The sequence below is a fragment of the Sturnira hondurensis genome, unplaced genomic scaffold (assembly GCF_014824575.4).
Source record: "Sturnira hondurensis isolate 20B ecotype Veracruz unplaced genomic scaffold, ASM1482457v3 Scaffold0015596, whole genome shotgun sequence".
Classification (NCBI taxonomy): Eukaryota; Metazoa; Chordata; class Mammalia; order Chiroptera; family Phyllostomidae; genus Sturnira; species Sturnira hondurensis.
In genome coordinates this window covers 11,416,280-11,433,324 of record NW_028088227.1, presented here as the reverse complement: position 1 = coordinate 11,433,324, position 17,045 = coordinate 11,416,280, and the positions used below count along the sequence as shown (strand labels likewise).

The following is a 17,045-nucleotide window of genomic DNA, read 5'->3' as shown; positions in this document are numbered from 1 at the left end:
ATCTTTTCTCTTTGTATCATCTTCTATTTCCTGACACACTTATATTAGTTCTACCTTCTTCAAACTTAGTACCCTTATAGTATCCCTCTGGCCATACTCACGCTCCTTCTGAAGCTGCTCCTGACTCCCATGATACTTCATCAAAATGCAAAACTTTCATGTCCTCTTAGGTATTCAGCCACATTATTATGTTATATAGGAAGTGCAGCCATTATATACCACCTTCTAACATAAGCATACAAACTCCATGCCACAATACTTTGTTTATTTTAAGCTTTAAAGTCAGACTTTTTCTTGCTATTTATCACTGGTCAGGCTATTGACTTCAGCCTCCAATGGTTAGGACCAACTTTGCAAGAACTTTCTTCCTTTTCCACTGAAAGCCAAATGGGAGATTTAAGCCCTTGGATGTTCTAGAAATCACCACCCAGGGGAGTGGAGCAGACAGTGGTGCCTTTGACCATCCTGGCTTAAAGCAGAACAGTGTCTCCTAAGTGTGACAGACACTATGAGGCCCTCCATAGACCATACTCTCCTCTGGGATGCTCCACCCCCATTTTTTAATCCATTTGACCTTAGAACTTTGGAGAAAATGAGAAAAATAATTCTAATTATTTTCATTTACACAAGTAGACTACAAGTTATATCATGTAATAGTACCAATAACAAACATTATTGTCTGATTAATTTCTTAATTTCAGCAATATTCATATACTGTTTTCATAATGTGTTTGTTGGTATGGTTATTTGTTTACAACTGTAAATATGTACTGTTGCTTGGGCACTGGCAGTTTTTTTGTTCATCTCCCTAACTTTCCTGTTTCTTATCCCCTTATACTCACTCATCCATCCCCATTTAAATATGGTAAAGTTGTTAGTTTAGGGGGACATCTGCCTCCACAAAGCAGGAAAAGGGGTGCAGCTTTTACTAGTGGTGTCTGTACTTCTGTAAGAAGAAAACAGATTATACATTAAAAATAGAATTCTCACTTTGTCTTTTTAACAGATATGATGACTATGACTATGGTGAAATTAACCAGTTATTGGATCGAAGCTTTAAAGTTTATATCAAAACTATTGTTTGCACTCCTGAAAAGGTTACTAAAAGAATGTATGATAGCTTCTGGAGGCAGTTCAAGCACTCTGAGAAGGTATGCATTTATTGTGGCTTGCTTACTCTGTAATTTAGCAGTGATTCTTAGTCTCCACCTAATCTAAAGCATCTCAGACCTTCCCATCACCTCTGCCAATCCAGAATACATCCCAGCACAGCTGTCCCAGATGCCCCTTGGGAGAGAACCTCATGATGTGAAAGTAAAGGGATAAAGACAGGGAGAACAGGCGGTCTGGCCCATCTGCAAAGTTGTGGCATGGCTATCATTACTTAAGAGGGAGAAGACTGTTTTACAAGATCTCTTTAAATTTTTTTTAGATAGAAATATCTGGTCTGGTCTTTGATTCATCTTTACAGAAATTATTGAATGATGATTTGGCAGGGGAAATTGGTATTCTAACAAAGACTGTCTATATTTTCTGTAACATAACAAACCTCCAAGAAGCGATATGGTCAATCATAAATATAAGCTGAAAACATGTATCCAAAAAGAATATCAAATAGCTTTTGTTTTGAGAAATTGGTATTCTATTCAATAAACCCAAGACTTCTAAGTTATTCAGTGACACACTGCAAATATACTTGATTTTTGGTGTTTATTAGATGCACTGCAAAACTGATCATGAATGATTATAACACTGCTTTAAACAACTGTTGTGTTTTGTGTGCAGGTTCACGTTAATCTGCTTCTTATAGAAGCTAGGATGCAAGCAGAACTGCTTTATGCTCTGAGAGCCATTACCCGCTATATGACCTGATGCCTCCCCTCCACTAAAGATGATGGAATGATCAGCAGATGTAGTCTACAAGGGGGAGGTGCTAAGCACCCAGGACCAATGGTAGATTAAAGAATTCAGAAATACATTGTGCCATGATTCCTTTAGTTTCTGCTATTTTACTGTGGAAATACCACTGTTGGCACGAGCAGTGAATGCTTGGCAGCTTCAAGTTTAGAGCTGTGTGAAGAAGGGTTGCAATTCACAGTATTTTGCTTTTTGAAGTATAAGATGCTGTATAACTGTTTTTAATACAGCAAATAGTAACTCTCCAAATCCTGTTGCTTTTGTGTTAAATAAGATAACAAGAATTGGAGCATGCAAAGAATGGGACTTGGATAACGACATAAGCTTTTTTACATAAAGAATTTCAGATCTTGGTGCTGCTATTCCTGCTGGTGGAATGAATAGAGAGGCTGTTTCAGTTAAGCTATTAGTAATAAAAGTGAACACTGCTACTATCTGAGCCTACATACATAATTTGTGTGGTTTCAAATTAAACTGGCATATGTTAATTTTGTTGCATCTAAAAAAACATAGAATTATTACTCACAGCTCAGCAAAGACCATTTTGAAGGTAACAGTTCAGTTCTTTCATTATAGTTGTTTTTTAAATTCAGTTATTGGAAAACACTGAATTACAGTGTCATTCTTAAAGGTTTTCTTCAAAAAGCAGTCTTACATGAAAATGTGTAAATTATAAGAAAAGCTGGCTATCTCTTAATACGCTGTTTCCCGAGATTCTCTGACACTGGAGGGCAGCCATCTTGTGCAGTATTTTCATTTCCAGCACGGAAGTGGCAGGAGCTGTTGCTGTAGACAGCTGCACCATCCCAGGTGCGTTCTGCTCCCGCCCGCCTCATTGTCCCCACTTTCAAGATTGTGCACTCCTTAAATAATAAAGCTGGAAAATATTTTTAGTCAGGTTACCAAATTTGATTTACAAAAATGGTAACTTTGAAATGCAGACTGGTTCAAAAATGTATTAAGTACTTTGTATTCTGGAAGTGTGAATTGCTTTTGAAGTCTGTCAGTATTATTGATATTTTTCAATAAAGAATAAATTTTCTCCCATTTTATTTGTGTCTTAATCTCTTTAAAAATCCATGACTTCACAGTCAGTAACAATTCTGAGTTTGTTTACTTCCATTAGTCAAGTAGATTCACACTTAATTATGTTGTCTCAGAGGAGAGGCTGCTATTAAATAGCAGACTCGAAGTTACTGTGCCTTGAAGTATACACAGAAAAGTGGACTTCAGGATCTTAAGTAGGGCTTTTTGTCTTGGAAATGACTGGCATGGTTCCATGCCTTGTCCCTTTTGGACTGAGTGTTTTTTAGTTCAAATAGACTTAACCACAAATTATTAGAAATGACAACTTATTAAGGGATGACATAAAAATGACAAACTAGAAATAAGTCCTGTTGTAATTAATAACTCTTACTCGTTGAAACATATATTGAGCTCAGTCTGTTGCCTACAAATTCATAATGTGTGGACTGGGGTCCAGTGGGGGTGAGAATGAGGAGTCACGGTTTTGAATGGAGGTGGCATCTGCTTCAAGGAAATGTACCCTGGTAAGAAGACAACACTATCACTGATTGAACAGAACTTGGTTATTCAGTACATTTTACATTTAAGGAAATGTGTAAAGTCCATTTCTAGTTAAGTAATAGTAACATATACATGGTCCTACTCATTGAATTTGCATCGTGTCCTTGCCCTCTTCTGTCTGCTGCTGATCCTTTTCTCAGCAATACAGGTGAACGCAACAAGTGAGGTAATTAATTATCCTTTAATTATCAGATTATAATCAACTTTTTACTCATTCTCCTTCTGCTTTGTCTTGAAAATACAAAATTTCTAATAGAGATTGATCACAAAACAAGATCAACTGAATGCATGATCTTAGTTTACTGAAGAAATCACAAGTCAGAATGAAATTTTTAATGAGTGAAAAAGTGTTCTTTTACCTAAAGTAATAAAGGCATTCGTGTGATAAAAAGTTGATGTTTCAATGCCTCCCGTTTAACAGGTGCTTCCTGTTACTGAGAATGTTTGCTTAAAACTAAACACACTGGATTTCTAATGTTACTATAATCTTTGAAACTAATAGTTTCCAAAATATTAGGGAAGGTGAAATAGAATGCTCTGGGCTTTCAAAACCCTCACCCCACAAGAGGAAAATTTTTTCTTAAATAATCATGAAAAAATTTCTGGTTGAAGGTTCCAGGATTTCATTTTTTAAATCTGAGGTTTGGGAGATAAAATTTGGGGAAATTTTAGGCCAAACTTAATTCACTCACTATAAGAATGAGATTAAATTCCAAATACTTTTGTGTTTGCAATTATTTAACTTCATATAAACAGTGGTGATACTTTAAATTTAAAATTCATTTAAAAGCTAAAAGTTTTATTCTTCAAATGATTTAGCTGTTTCAAGTTAATTTTGATAATGGACGATTGGTAGATAAGTAGATAAATAAAACCTGTTGGATGACTGTATTTTCCAAACATATTTTCATCATTTTTCATATTTTTCAGATACCCTGAAAGCTTTGTTAGCATATATGTCCTATGTTGTCCTATGTTAGCACATAGGGCTCACGAATATCAGGTGGATGGGGAGTTACATCACCAGTAAAGCTCCAGGTCCTCATTCCCCATGGTTACAGTGAGTTAGCAACAATGTAAGGACAAAACTCCGGAAAAGAGTTGGGAAGTTACAGCACCCGGGTGAACATAAAGCCAGGAGGAGGCTGCACGGAAAAGTGTGTGGCGTTTTGCTCATCCTAGCCCCTCCCCCTACTCAGCAGAGTGTGACACAATTGAGAGAACTCTCCCAGTTCCAGGCTCTTCCTTTAGGACAGAAAGAAAGAAAAATGTAGAACCTGTGTCTAACATTCTGGCTTCTGTGAGGGCTGCTTGAGGGACTAGACTGTCAAGTGACTTGGAGTGCTAGTGGGAACGGTGGCACGGTTTGGACGCAGGTTGGAGGCCACTGAACTGGAGGGAGCACAGGTGCATTAGAGGAAGAGGTCTTCAGGCAGGAGTGCAAAGCAATACAGACACAGGAATACAAAAGAAACAGAGAACTCCGGAAAAGAAACCTGGGCGATTCTCTCAGGGGAATTATGACAGCTAAAAGCAGGTGTATATCCTGGAAGAAAAGCACACATACAAGCTCAGAGAAGATACATCTCCCCCCAAAAAGTTTGGGAGGTCCTAGAGCTTCTAGCCAGGCTGATTGGCAAAGCTGTGAAAGTTTGAGGAGGTGCCTATTTTTCAAAGGTGGAATTCTCAACAAAGTTCGCGAGGCATGTAAACAGGAGAACATGGCTCCAATCTAAGAAACCAGCCATGAATAAATGCAGAATGTAAACTGTAACTGAAAAAAAATAAATGTTTTTAGATTAAAAAGTGCAGATCTCAGTTTTGTTTTTTTGTATAGAGTTTGAAAGACAAAAGCATAAAAAATAACTGTGAATCTATGTTGATGGGTACAAAACATATAAAGTATAATTTGTGACATTAATTACTTCCACACAAAGTGGAACTAGGCAGAGCTATAAAGGAGTGGAGTTTTGTATGCAATTCAAGTTGACAGGAGTTTAAAATAGATTGTCATAACTTTAAATTTTTTATATGATCCACATGGTAACCAAAGAAAATATCTCTAGAAATTACACAGAAAGGAAATGAGAAGAAAATCAAAGTGTGTCACTACAAAAAATTAATAAAACACAAAGGAAGGAGTAAGAGAGGAAATGAAGGGCAAAAAAGCTACAAAACATAAAACAAACCAAATGGCAATAATATTTCCCTATCAGTAATTACATTAAATATAAGTGCACTGAATTCCACAATCAAATGATACAGATTGGAAAAATGGATAAATTTGTTTTTAAAAAGGATCTAACTATATATGCTGTCTACAAGAGACTAACTTTATTTTTATTTTTTTATTTAATGTTCAAGTACAGTTTTCTGTCTTACATTCCCAGCCCTGCCCACCCCCCACCCCCCAAGGAGACTAACTTTAGATCCAAGGACACATAGTCTGAAAGTAAAAAGAATGTAAAAAAGCTATTTACTTGCAAACAGCAGCCAAAAGAGAGCAGAGGCAGCTCTGGTAATATCAGGAGAAAAGGTCAATTCATGAGGAAGATATGACAGTTATAAATGTATAAAACATGAGAACTGAGTATGTGAGACAAGTATATAAAACAAGCAGAGGAAATAAGGAAAGAGAGAACTTGAACAATATTATAGACTAGCTAAACTGATTAGACATACACACTTCATTGGACAACAGTAGAATACATACTCTTCTCAAGTGTGTGTGGAACATTTCCCAGAATTGACCATGTTAGGCTATACAACAAGTCGTTAGTTTTAAAAGACTGAAATCATACAAAGTATCTTTTGCAATCATATTACAATGAAACTAGAAACAAACAGCAGAAAGAAAGACTGGACAATTCACAAGTATGTGGTAAACAACACATTCTTAAACAACAAATGAATCAAAAAAGAAATCACAAGAGAATTGGAAAATATCTTGAAACAAATTAAAACAAAACCACAACATACCAGCACTTACAGGATGTAGTAAAAGCAGTGATAAGAAGGAATTTTATAGTTGTAAATCCTTACATTAAAAAGGAAATATAAGGGGGTGGAGGGATTGAGCAAAAAGGATAAAGGATTCATGTACATGGACAACAGTATGGTGATTGCAAGGAGGGAAGGGAGTATAAGGGGAACAAATGGTAATGGGAAAAAATACAATAAATAAATAAATAAAAGGTCTTCACACAAAAAAAATGAAAGAAAAAAATCTCAAATCAACAACCTAACTTCACACCTCAAAGAATTAGAGAAAGATCAGTCTAAACCCAAAACCAGCAGAAGAAAGGAAATATTAGAGCATAGATAAGTAAAGCAGACAACAGAAGAACAGTAGGAAAAATAAAACAACTGTTTGAACAAATCAACAAAATTGAGAGCTACCTGCAGACTAGCTGAACAGAATTCCTGTAACTGAAGATATAAAGAAGCAGCCACACTGAGTAGTAGGGGTAGAGAAGCTGAATAGGCAGGTCTCACACCCACAGTGTGGTGATTAAGATTTAATTAAGATTCGGGAAGGATATCCCTGCTGCAGAGGTCTTGCCTGAGAATCAAAGGACCACACCCCTCACCAGGCTCCCAAATGGGGCATCGGTGCCAGGAAGTGAAGTCCCCATGACATCTAACTGTGAAAACCAAGGCGGGGGGGCGGGGATTGCATCTAAGAAGGACACAGGGCTGCACAGAGTTTTACCTACTCTGCCATCCTGACAGGAAATAGACATTCAACTATAGGAAGTGCAGAGAGTCCCAAACAAGATGAACCCAAAGAGGCCCACAACAAGATACATAATTAAACTGCTGAAGGTTAAAGGCAAAGAGAGAATCTTAAAAGCAGTAAGAGATTTGAGAGCTCTCATAAGACTGTCAGCTCATTTCTCAACAGAAATTTTGCAAGCCAGAAGGAATTGGCATGGGATATTAAAAGTAATGAAAAGGACCTACAACCAAGCTTATTCTACCAAGCAAGGCTGTCATTTAGAACTGAAGGAGAGAGAAAGGTTTCCCAAACAAAAAACAAGGAGTTTATCACCACTAAGCCAACATTGCATGAAATGTTAAAAGGGCTTTTTTTAAGAAGAAAAGATATAAAATATGAATAAGATGTCCTGGCTGGTGTGGCTTAGTTGTTTGAGGCATCATCCAATAAACTGAAAGGTTGTATGTTGGATTCCTGGTCAGACACATACATAGAATGTGGGTTCGGTCCTGGTCAGGGCATGTACAAGAGGCAACCATTTCTCTTTCACATAGATGTTCTCTCCTCTCTTTCCCCCACTACCCTCTCTCTAAAATCAATAACCATGTGCACAGGTGAAGATAAAAAAATATGAGTAAGAAAATATAGGAAAAAAGAAAATCTTCACTGACAATGACAAACAGTAAAAACAATGCAGCCAAAGTATAAAGTTGCTACAAAAGTTAAAAGGCAAAAGTAGCAAAATCATATGTAATTACAGAAATAAATGAATACACACAAACACACAAAAGTAAAAAATAATGAGCAAAACATAAACATGGAGACAGTGAGGTAAAATTATAATGATTTTAGAATGTGTTCAAATTTAAACAACTATCAACTGAAAATAGACTGTTATAAGCATGGCTTGGCATATAGGAGGCACACAGTGACCACAAACCAAAAGTCTAAAATAGATATATAAACAACTACAAAGAAAGGTACCCAAACACCACTATAGAAACTCAGCAACATATAAGTGAAGAGAGCTAAGAGAATAAGAAATGAACAGAGACTGCAAAAAGAAATCAGAAAACAATACAATGACAATAACTACATACCTATCAAAATTATTTTTAAGTTTAAATGGACTAAATGCTTCAATCAAAAGACATATGATAATGCGAACCACAGGATTGCGGTTCGATTCCCAGTCAGGGCACATGCCTGGGTTGCAGGCCAGTTCCCAGCAGGGGACTCACCAGAGGCAACCATACATTGATATTTCTCCCCTTCTCTCCTTCCCTTCTCCTCTAAAGATAAATAAATAAAAACTTTAAAAAAAAGACATATGATAAAAAGTCCCATACATACACTGCCTACAAGACACCTACTTGACATTGAAAGACATGCAGGCTGACAATAAAGAATGGAAGAAGCTATTTCATGGAAATGGGTTGAGGGGAGCTGGGGTAGCAATACTTTATCAGACAAAATAGACTTAAAAAAAGACTAAAAAGTCCAAGGGCATTTCATTATGATAAAGGGACCAATCAAACAGAAGCTGTAACTCTCATAAACATCTCTCCATCCAACGTAGGAACACTTCAATACATGCAATAGATACAGGGTAGGGCAAAAGTAGGTTTACACTTGTTCATATGGACAATAATACAAGAATAAACTGTGTTTTGCAAGCTCACAACTGAAAACCTACTTTTGCCCCACCCTGTACTGACAGATAAAGGGAAAGATCAACAGTATGACAGTAACAGCAGGGGACATTAATGTCCTATTGACTTCAATGGATAAGTCATCCAGACAGAAAATCAACAAGGAAACAGTGGCCTGAAATGACACATTAGACCAAATGGACTTAGTTGATATTATTGAAGATTTCACTCATAAGCAGCAGAATATACATTTTTTAAGTGTACATGGAACATTTTCCAGGATAGACTACATGTTAAACCAAACAAGTTTCAATAAAGTTAAAAAAACTGTAGTTTTATGAAGCAACTTCTCTGACCACAATGATATGAAACTAGAAATCAATTGTGAGAAGAAAACAAATACACACAAACATGTGGAGGCTAAACAATGAGTGGGTTAATCACGATCCCTCTAAGATCAGGAACAAGACAAGGATGCCTACCCTTACCACTATACTGAAACTCCTAGGCAGAGCAATCAGGCTAGAAAAAGAAAAGGCATCTACACTGGAAAGGAAAAGTAAAATTATTTCTGTTTTCAGATGACTTGATATTATATGTAGAAAAGCTTTCAAGTTCTACACAAAAAAACCCTGTTAGAACTAATAAATCCAATCAAATTTAAAGATACAAAATCAGCATGCAAAAATAAGTTGCATTTCTATACACTAAAAATGAATAATCTGAAAAGGAAATAGAGAAAACAATTCCATTCACAATAGAATTAAAAAGAAGGCTTAGGAATAAACTTAACCAATAAATTCAAAGAGCTGTACTTTGAAAACAAGAAAACATTGCTGTCGGAAATTTAAAGACACAAATAAAGGAAAAAACATCCTGTGTTCATAGATTGGAAGACTTTATATTGTGAAGATGTCAATACTTGCTAAAGCAAAATACACATTCAATGCCATCTCTTTTTAAAAAGTTCCATTTTTTACAGAAAAATAAAGAAACCCATCCTAAAATTCATATGAAGTCTCACAGGCCCTTGAACAGTCAAAGCGATCTTGAGGAAGGACAGAGTTGGGGTTTCACATTTCCTGATTTTGAAACACATTACAAAGTTGCATTAATCAAAACAATGTGGTATCAGCATAAAGGCACACATATAGACCAAGGTATAGAACAGACAGCCCAGAAACAGACCCTCATTGTATGACCAAATGATCTTTGACAAGAGTTTCAGGGTCACTCAATGAAGACCAGAAGACAGTCTCTTCAAAAACATCATACTACCAAAACTGGATATTCACATGTAAAAGAATGAAGTTAGATCCTTACCTTACACCATATACAAAAATTAACTAAGATGGGTAAAAGACCTGAATATAAGAACCAAAACTATAAAATTTCTAGAAGAAAACAGGAGAAAAGCTTTAGGACATTGGAATTGGTGATGAATTCTTAGAAAAAACAGCAAAAGCAAAAGAAGTAACAGCAAATGGAACTAGGTTGGCTAAAAAGTTCATTCAGTTTTAAAGTAAAACTAAAGGAAATATTTTTCATCTTCACCAATAACTTTATTAAATAACATTATTCACCATTCTGTTCTACTGCCTTCTCCCATCTTTCAAGCAACTTCATAATTCCATCTTCCCAAAACTTTTTATAGTTTTGAGCAAAGAACTCTTCCAAGTGTCTTTTGCAGCCTTCCAGAAAATTGAATTTTTTTCCATTAAGAGAATTTTGTAGACTGAAATAAATAACCCAAAGATGTGACATCTGGTGAATACAACAGATACATGAGAACTTCCTAGCCAAGAGAAAGATGTGGTCTTGCATTAGTTATCCTGACAGAAGGTTAGTTAACTAATTCCAGTCACTTTTTGTCAAGTGCTGCTTTTGGTTGGTCTAACTGGGAGCAGTACTTGCTGGACTTAATTGTTTGGTTTTCTAGAAGGAGCTCATAATAGAGGACTCCCTTCCAATCTCATCATCCACATAACATCATCTTCTCTGGATGAAGATCAGACTTTGGCGTGGTTGGTGGTGGTTCATTTCGCTTGCCCTACAATCTCTTCTGTTGCACATGCAGGGGTGTCCAACCTGGAGTCGGTGGGCTGCATGCATCTGAGGATGGCTATGAATGCCAGTATATTTAATGTGTGGCCCAAGACAACTCATCTTATAGTGTGGTCCACAGGCGCCAAAAGTTTGGACACCCCTGTAAGTATCCACTTTGTGTCACCCATCACAATTTGTTTTAAAAATGGAACACTTTCATTACACTTAGGTAGAGAATCACATGCAGAAATATAGTCAAGAAGGTTTTTTATCACCTAACCTATGTGGAACCCAAACATCAAAGTGATTAACAAAACCAAACTGGTGCTAATGTTATTTTGATATTTTGAGTATATCAGCTATCTCCCATATGGTATAAATTGATGGTTCTCAGTTAATGTCTCAATTTGATTGACATCAACTTCAACTGGTCTACCCAACCACGGAGCATCATCCAGCAAGAAATCTCCAGCACAAAACTTCGCAAACCGCTTTGGACACATTCGATCAGTCTCAGCACCTTCTCCACACACAGCACAAACCTTTTATTTATTTATTTATTTATTTTGCAATTCAGTTGCATTTTTACCTTTCTTGACAAAATAAAGTATACTATACTGAAAATGTTACCTATTTTCTTCCATCTTCAATATTAAAATGGCTACCAAAAATTCACCAATTTTGATAAGTTTTTAAAATACATGGTGATAGGACAGCTGTCATAATACAGCTGTCTCAAAAATTGGCTCAAATGAAGTTAAGACATTTAAGTGTTACTAGAGCCAGCACACAGATTAAAAAAACAAAAAGATCAAATGAACTTTTTGGCTAACCCTAAATAATAGGGAACTGCAAATCAAAACCACAACGAGATATCACTTAACACCCCTTAGCATGACTACTTTCAAAAACCAAAAAATAACAAGAGTTGGTGGAGATGTGAAGAAATTGGAACTCTTATGCACTGTTGATGGTAATGTGAAATTGTTCAGCCTCTGTGGAAAACAGTACAGAGGTTCCTCAAAAAATTAAAAATAGAATTACTGTATGATTCGGTAATTCCTCTTCTAGACGTATACACAAAAGAATTGAAAGCAGGGTCTCAGAGATATTTGCACACCATGTTCATAGCAGCAGCATTCACAAGAGCCATGGTGGAAGCCACCCGAATGTCCCTTGGTGCATATGTAGGTAAACAAAATGTGTTTATATACGAGGAAATAGTATTCAGCCTTAAAAAGGAAGGAGATCCTAACACACACTACAACATGGATGAACTTTGAAGACATTACAAAATAAGCCAGTCACAAAAAGACAAATTCTGTATGATTCTGTTCATATGAGGTATCTAAACTGGTCAAATTCACGGAAACAGAAGGTAGACTGGTGATTTCTAGGGGTTGGAAGGAGAGGGAAATATTTGGAAGTTGTTTAATAGATATAGTTGCAGTTTTACAAGATAAAAAAGTTCTAGAGATCTGATAGAACAATATGAATAAATATATTTACCACTCCTGAATTGTACATTTAAAGACAGTTAAGGTGATACATTTTATGTTGTGCTTTTTACCACCAATTTTTTAAAGGCAGATAGATGATACCAAATGGTCCAGCTTATACATGAGTCTGAGGGGGAGGAATTTAGTATGTGAGAGCAGGTATAATATGATAACGTGGGTTATCATATTACTTACAAATAGTGAGGGAGCTTTTTTAGATCAGTAGGTTGCCTCTCATACATTCCCAGCCTGGCTACCGGACCTACCCAAACTGGAAATCAAACTATTGACCTCTTGCTTTGTGGAACAATGTCCAACCAACTGAGCCACACAGGTCAGGGCTAGATCCTTAAATGTTTGTGAGAGATTAACTCCTGACACCTAAAATGATGTCAACTGTCAGAATGAATTTACCAGCATATACTTACGAATTAGACTATAATAAGGTGAGTGCAATTTTGCTGAGCCCTAATCAGTATGAGCCCCAGATTAGAAGAGCCCTTGGGAAATCTATTTGTTCCTGGAAATTTAGGTTTTTCCTAATAGGCTTTGCAGGCCCGTCCAGTCTGTGATGCCTGGCCTTGTCCTGTTAGTCTTGGTATTTTGTAAGGTGAGAGGTGAATCATTAATATCAGCTTTTCTCCAAGCAGAGTAGTAAACCTACTTCAATTTCCAAGTCTTCATTTGGCTGGTATCACATAATAGTAATCTCAATTTATGTGTTTTTTATTACTTATTCAGAGGCCAGACGTATCCTACAAAGAATAGCAAACTAATAAATTATCATCATAAGCTTATAATTTATTGAATACATACTATAAACCAGACATTGTACTGGGCAACTTGCCCATTTATTTTTTTCCAAGTACCCTATAATGAAGTAGGTATCATTCTCATTTTATAGTTGAAGCTCAGGAAATTAATTGTCCAAGGGCCAAGCAGGGGAGAGCTAGAATTCGAACAGTGTATGTAGGCCGTATGCCTAAGCTTACATTCTTTTTAGTACGTTATATCACCTCCCTAGTCAGAGAGAATTACAGTTGGAAGGGCTGTCTGGTCTAGTGATTTTATTTCAAATGAAAAAAGATAAAAATACTCCCTTTTTGACCCATTTTACTTATTTAATAAAGAGTAGGTGGCCCAAAGTCATCTTCCCTATTTTTTTCTGCTTACTTCTTATCTTAATATGAGAACCACAAAAATATGGGTGCCTAACCAGAAGTTACTGGATGACATAAGAATTAGTTCAGATGCTTATGTAGTAACATATTCCTAATCATGTGGACCACCACTCTTTCTATACACAAACTCTAACAGTCTTCATTGCACAGTTCATTTAACTACTGGATTGACAAACACTTAAATCCCTGAATTATTAAATTGGTGTTTTAAGACTAGAACTAAATTACTGAATAGAGAATAGAAGAAAAAGTCATCTACTTAGAAAAACCATGTATGTATTTTTTATCTTACATTTCTCATAGCATAAAGTACATGTGTATTCATTTTCCCATAATACCTAACAAAAAGGAATGCTTATTTCTTTTACAATACTTTGACTACTCACTAACACCAGTGCCTGAAAAACTTTCAATGTTTGCTAATACTGGAAAAAAATGTTCATGTTTGTTACCATTTCTTAAGAATGAAGGTGACCTGATTTCCTGGCGTTAATTTGCATCATGTTAGAAAGAAGGAATAGGCAGGGGCTCCAGGAAGGTATGATGCGCCTGAATTCGGTTTAGAAGCTGCTGTGCCACAGGTTTGAACTCTGTTTCCCAGTGGAGTCTGTGATAGTGTTTTAGGTCTTGGTCAAAACTGCCGTCCAGTGCTAGGTCTTCGTCTGTATCAGAAAAATTAAAATCACAGCAATTATTTGGAAATGTAATCCTACTGAATAAAGTTTGATTTTTGATGGCATGAGAGAAACATCCTGGGTCATCCCTAATTCCAACATGATACAGACAAGATTTGGGGGGTTAAAGACTTTTTTTCCTGTTTTTATTTATAAGAGCTGTTTTATTAGAGAGTACAGTTCTTTGCTCTCTTCTGTTCTTTGCAAATATTTTAAATAAGCATATTTTAATCCCTTAACGGAAAAGGACAATAGTCTTCTCAAAAGAAATCTAAACTGCACTGAGCCTTTATTTCAACTAATCTCTTATGTGTATAAAATTCATACCCAAAAGTCAGGTAACAATTGCTCACAACAAAGTATTAATAGGTTACTTCCTTATCTTTGTATTTAAAAAGTTAGTTACTTTTTAATGCACAGACAAGAAATAAAAGTGGTTGACAGATATAAAAGGAGCCAGGAAACCTTTGGGGAAAGTAGCACAGTTGAATTTGACCATTAAAACTTTACTAAAAGTCAACTTTGTTGTCTTCAAAGCAGCCTGGACATAGTTCTTTAAAAAAGACAACCTCCACCCTGTGTTCTGACCCGAAGGACTACAAGAATCCCAAATGAGTCCATGGATAACACAGTTGCCTCTAATTCCAATGACATCCTGAATTCTGTGATCCTACGTATACCTATGAAAGTAGGGAAATAAATGGCCACCAAGTCTTGTGCGCTGACCTGACGCTGCAGCTTTTCTTGTTTAGCCTGGTCCCAGGGGCAGCACCAAGGAAAATGCCGCCACGCCAGTCAAAAGACCCACTCTGCCCCTCCCCCGGTCTGTGGCAAAGGCAGACGTCCAAAGTGGTAACCACTAAGTCCTGACCACAAATAGTGCCACTTACGTAGTCTGAAAACTTTCTTCCTAGGGCTAATGAAAATCCTATTACATAGCAACTGCCTCATTACTTACTGTTTACCTCAAATTTTCTACACTGAATATTTCTGTGCGCCATGTACTTTGGCACTGCTGGTATTTGTGTCCCCACCCAGAATAAGATAAGGCAGTCTGGAATCCCAGTTTGTACCTTCCCCTCCTCTTCTCACAACCAAGTGAACTATGCAGCTCTGAGATAAGTTTGTCAGCTATGCAGACAAACCCTTCAGCAAGGTGCTCCAGGGAGACCAGATAAGCACACCTGGATCTCCCTGCCCACACACAACCAGGCCCCTGGAAAGAGAGTATTGACAGTTTGGTGCCTTCACGGCCCTTCCCACTGGGCTACTTCTGGACAAGAGGAGTCTGTGAGACTCAGTGGTTTCAGATTTCTAGAGCTTCCTCCTGCTCACTCTTCCCAGATTTTCTGAGCACTAAACATCCTTTAATGCCCTCGTTTTATGTACTTCTTTCTCAAGATGCTGAGGGCTGCACATGCAACTCACAGTCCCCTCCTCTGCACAGCGTTTTGGTTGGAATTGGTGGTTTTAGCAAATCTCTATTTTGGTACTTTAAAAACATCTAATATCAAGACTGTGTTACTTTTCCTGAGGCTCAGACTGTAATTAGTTCATCGACACTCGGACCCTATTAATTCTAAACTGGGTTAGACAAGGTAATAAAAGTGGCCAAATAGCTACAGGAAAGAGAAAAACATGCTGAAATTTCAAAGTAATTATAGCAAATACATTTTCTTTCTTTCTCTCTTTAGATTTTTACTTATTTATTTCTAGAGAGAGGGGAAGGGAGGGAGAGAGGGAGAGAAACGGCAATGTGTGGTTGCTTCTCATGCACCCTGTACTGGGGACCTGACCTGGCCTGCAACCCAGGCTTGTGCCACGACTAGGAAGTGAACTGGTGACCCTTTGGTTCACAGGCCCACGCTCAATCCACTCAGCTGCACCAGCCAGGAGCAAATGCATTTTCTAAATCCTGCATTACACTAGGTATTAGAATTTGGAAATTGTATTGCGAAGAGTGACAGAGATGAAGGCAAGAAAAATTTCGATCTATGATTTTCAAGCTTTTTTGACTATGACCTAAGATACACGTATTAGATTATAACTGTATACATATTTCTATACAAGTAAACAAATGTTTTATAATAGAATACTTATCTTTACTACATGTTATAGATTCTGATATTTTCTTTCTTTGCTACTTCATTTTTTAAAGATACTGGTCACACTGTGAAAAGTACTGATTTAGAAAACCAATCATTCCCACATGTTCTTTGTACACAGCAGACTTCCAAATGCTAGCATTTTAGACAATCTATTAGAAAGAATTAAAGGACTCAAAATGATAAAGTTGTCAGTGATCATTGTAACACAATCTCCATTATAGTTTGTGTCCTACAGCATCAATAAAAGCTTCTCCTACTCACTGCACTGTTCCCTGGCTTGCTGTTCAGCACCAGGTAGCTTCATGAAGGGTCTAGTATTGCCCTCTTTTCTTATAAGGCCCAGTCCTCACTTGTTGCAGAAGCACCTGTTGGCCCTTTGGCACAGGCTGGACCCTGCAATCTTCTGACTTGAAGGCTGGGCCCCACTCTACCCCTTGTCATGTAACCTGGATGCTAAGATCCATGTACCTTATAGTGAACATAAAAAACCTAGTGTAGTTTACATTCACAAAAATAAACTGCACGCACTGATCACCAGTTGCCAGCTCCCCTGAGAGAGGCTCCTCGTAGACTAATACTCTAGGGTGTACCACTTAAAAACTTTAAGAGAAACATACTGCTAATGAGTTTAGAAGTGATTGAAATACATCAGGAAGTTTTAGA

General features: G+C 37.0%; 2 protein-coding genes across 5 annotated transcripts in view; one reads left to right on the top strand and one right to left on the bottom strand.

The window, feature by feature from the left end:
- The window catches only part of SESN1 (sestrin 1), a 109,827-nt gene extending 106,862 nt beyond the window's left edge, over positions 1-2,965 (top strand). For both annotated transcript variants that reach the window (XM_037065007.1, XM_037065008.1), the window contains exons 9-10: positions 1,007-1,151; positions 1,786-2,965. In XM_037065007.1, coding sequence (XP_036920902.1) covers positions 1,007-1,151; positions 1,786-1,872 — 232 coding nt within the window. In that variant the 3' untranslated portion in view covers positions 1,873-2,965. The remainder of the gene's footprint in view (positions 1-1,006; positions 1,152-1,785) is intronic.
- A 9,261-nt stretch (positions 2,966-12,226) lies between these two features.
- ARMC2 (armadillo repeat containing 2) overlaps positions 12,227-17,045 on the bottom strand; it is a 102,328-nt gene continuing 97,509 nt past the window's right edge. For all 3 annotated transcript variants that reach the window (XM_037065004.1, XM_037065006.1, XM_037065005.1), the window contains exon 18: positions 12,227-14,262. In XM_037065004.1, the coding sequence (XP_036920899.1) occupies positions 14,105-14,262 (158 nt within the window). In that variant the 3' untranslated portion in view covers positions 12,227-14,104. The remainder of the gene's footprint in view (positions 14,263-17,045) is intronic.